The 1,529-nt window shown below is 47.3% G+C and overlaps 1 protein-coding gene across 1 annotated transcript in view; it reads right to left on the bottom strand.

The window, feature by feature from the left end:
- gpr78a (G protein-coupled receptor 78a) overlaps positions 1-1,529 on the bottom strand; it is a 9,039-nt gene that overhangs the window by 4,057 nt on the left and 3,453 nt on the right. Inside the window, exon 2 of the mRNA XM_025058638.1 lies at positions 4-645. Within this exon, the coding sequence (XP_024914406.1) occupies positions 4-480 (477 nt within the window). The 5' untranslated portion in view covers positions 481-645. The remainder of the gene's footprint in view (positions 1-3; positions 646-1,529) is intronic.

The raw sequence follows: 1,529 nt of genomic DNA on the forward strand, positions 1-1,529 counted from the left end.
CAGGTGAACAGTACACGAGGCGTACGTGTGGCTGTATCCGCCCCAGTCCATCAGCAGCTGGGTCAGAGAAAAGCTCAGGGAGTGCATCCACGAGTACGCGACGATCAGGAGAGCGTCCCTGTAGCGCATCTTGCTGGAGTAACTGAGAGGAAACACCACGGCCACCCAGCGGTCCATGCTCAGAGCGGCCATGCTCAACATGGCGTTGGTTGTGAGAAAAGTCTCAGCGAAACTCACAGTCTGACAGAAAAGTTGCCCAAAAGGCTTTGCGCTTTCGGCCACACTGAGAAAAGTGGAGGGCATGTTGACGACAGCGAGGAGTACATTGGAGAAGCAGAGGTTCAGCATGAAGAGTCCGGGAGTGTGGGATCTCAGCTCTGCGCTCTGGGTGAAGCATAGCAGCACCGACAAGTTGCCCAACAAGGAGACGACAGCTACGATGACAATGGACACTTCCAGCAGGAACTCCGGGATGGTCATCTCTCGAAGCTCGGCCTGAGGGAGCACTAGTTAGGGGGAGGCTTTGGGGAGTCTGCCATGTTCTCCGTCTGCTGTGTTCCTCCACCTTCAGCAGATGATCTGAAGGATGCTGTGTTCCTGACACGCGTGTCACAACTGAGGCTGTGAGCAGAGAACTGTCCAGTGCTGAAACAGTCGAACAAAGCTGCTCTGCCTCTGTCTGGAGCATGGACTACTTTAAATCTCTTCAGTTATCTTTACATTAAAAAACCCTGCAATTAAATCGTAATCAGTCTGTCACATCATTAGAACAGTTTTAGAGTCTAACTTGAAAAGCTCTCTCTCTCTCTCTACACGATGGATCATGCGCACTCTCCAGCGCCTCCTCTCTCTTTGGCAATGCCGTGCGCACAGCACGTGCAGTTGGAAGCTGGCTCATGTGACGTTTGAACAATATTTATGCAAGCAGGAGTTAATGTCAGCGATGTCAATGTCATGCTGCGTTTCTCCCCTGAGAGATGAGCTGCGTTTTCTTCACATGATCCTTAAAAAGGAGGATTTTGATTTGTCCCTGTATTTCAGTTGAAACAGATACTACATTACTTTACAGTAGTTGACGTTTTTATTTTAACTATCACCCTGCAGTACATCAGAAATAAGACCTGATCAGCCATAAGGGTCAGGGTCATCAGGGTCAACCAGACACAGATCACTCCTGTTCTATAACCTAATGTTAAAAAATAAAAATAATTCTGCTTCATCAGGCCCTGAAGCATCTGTGTCCTGTGAGCATTCCTAAAATTCCCCAATGTTACTCATATTTTTGTAATCTTAATTTTTACCCTGACTTTAGTCTGAACCTAATTCTAATGCTTACTCCAAACTAAATATAAACCTCTGAATGTCCTCTCACTCAGTGAGTACCAGTAAGACGTCCCCACAAGTACAGCTGCACCAGGTAAACACACACACGTGTCTCCATAGCAACACCCAGTCTCCAGTGCTTCCCTCTCTCTTTGAACTTCATCTTCCTCAGCAGTAATTTGTCTTCATTTCTTCTTAAACACATG

The sequence above is a fragment of the Cynoglossus semilaevis genome, chromosome 9 (assembly GCF_000523025.1).
Source record: "Cynoglossus semilaevis isolate Cse_v1.0 chromosome 9, Cse_v1.0, whole genome shotgun sequence".
NCBI classification, from domain to species: domain Eukaryota; kingdom Metazoa; phylum Chordata; class Actinopteri; order Pleuronectiformes; family Cynoglossidae; genus Cynoglossus; species Cynoglossus semilaevis.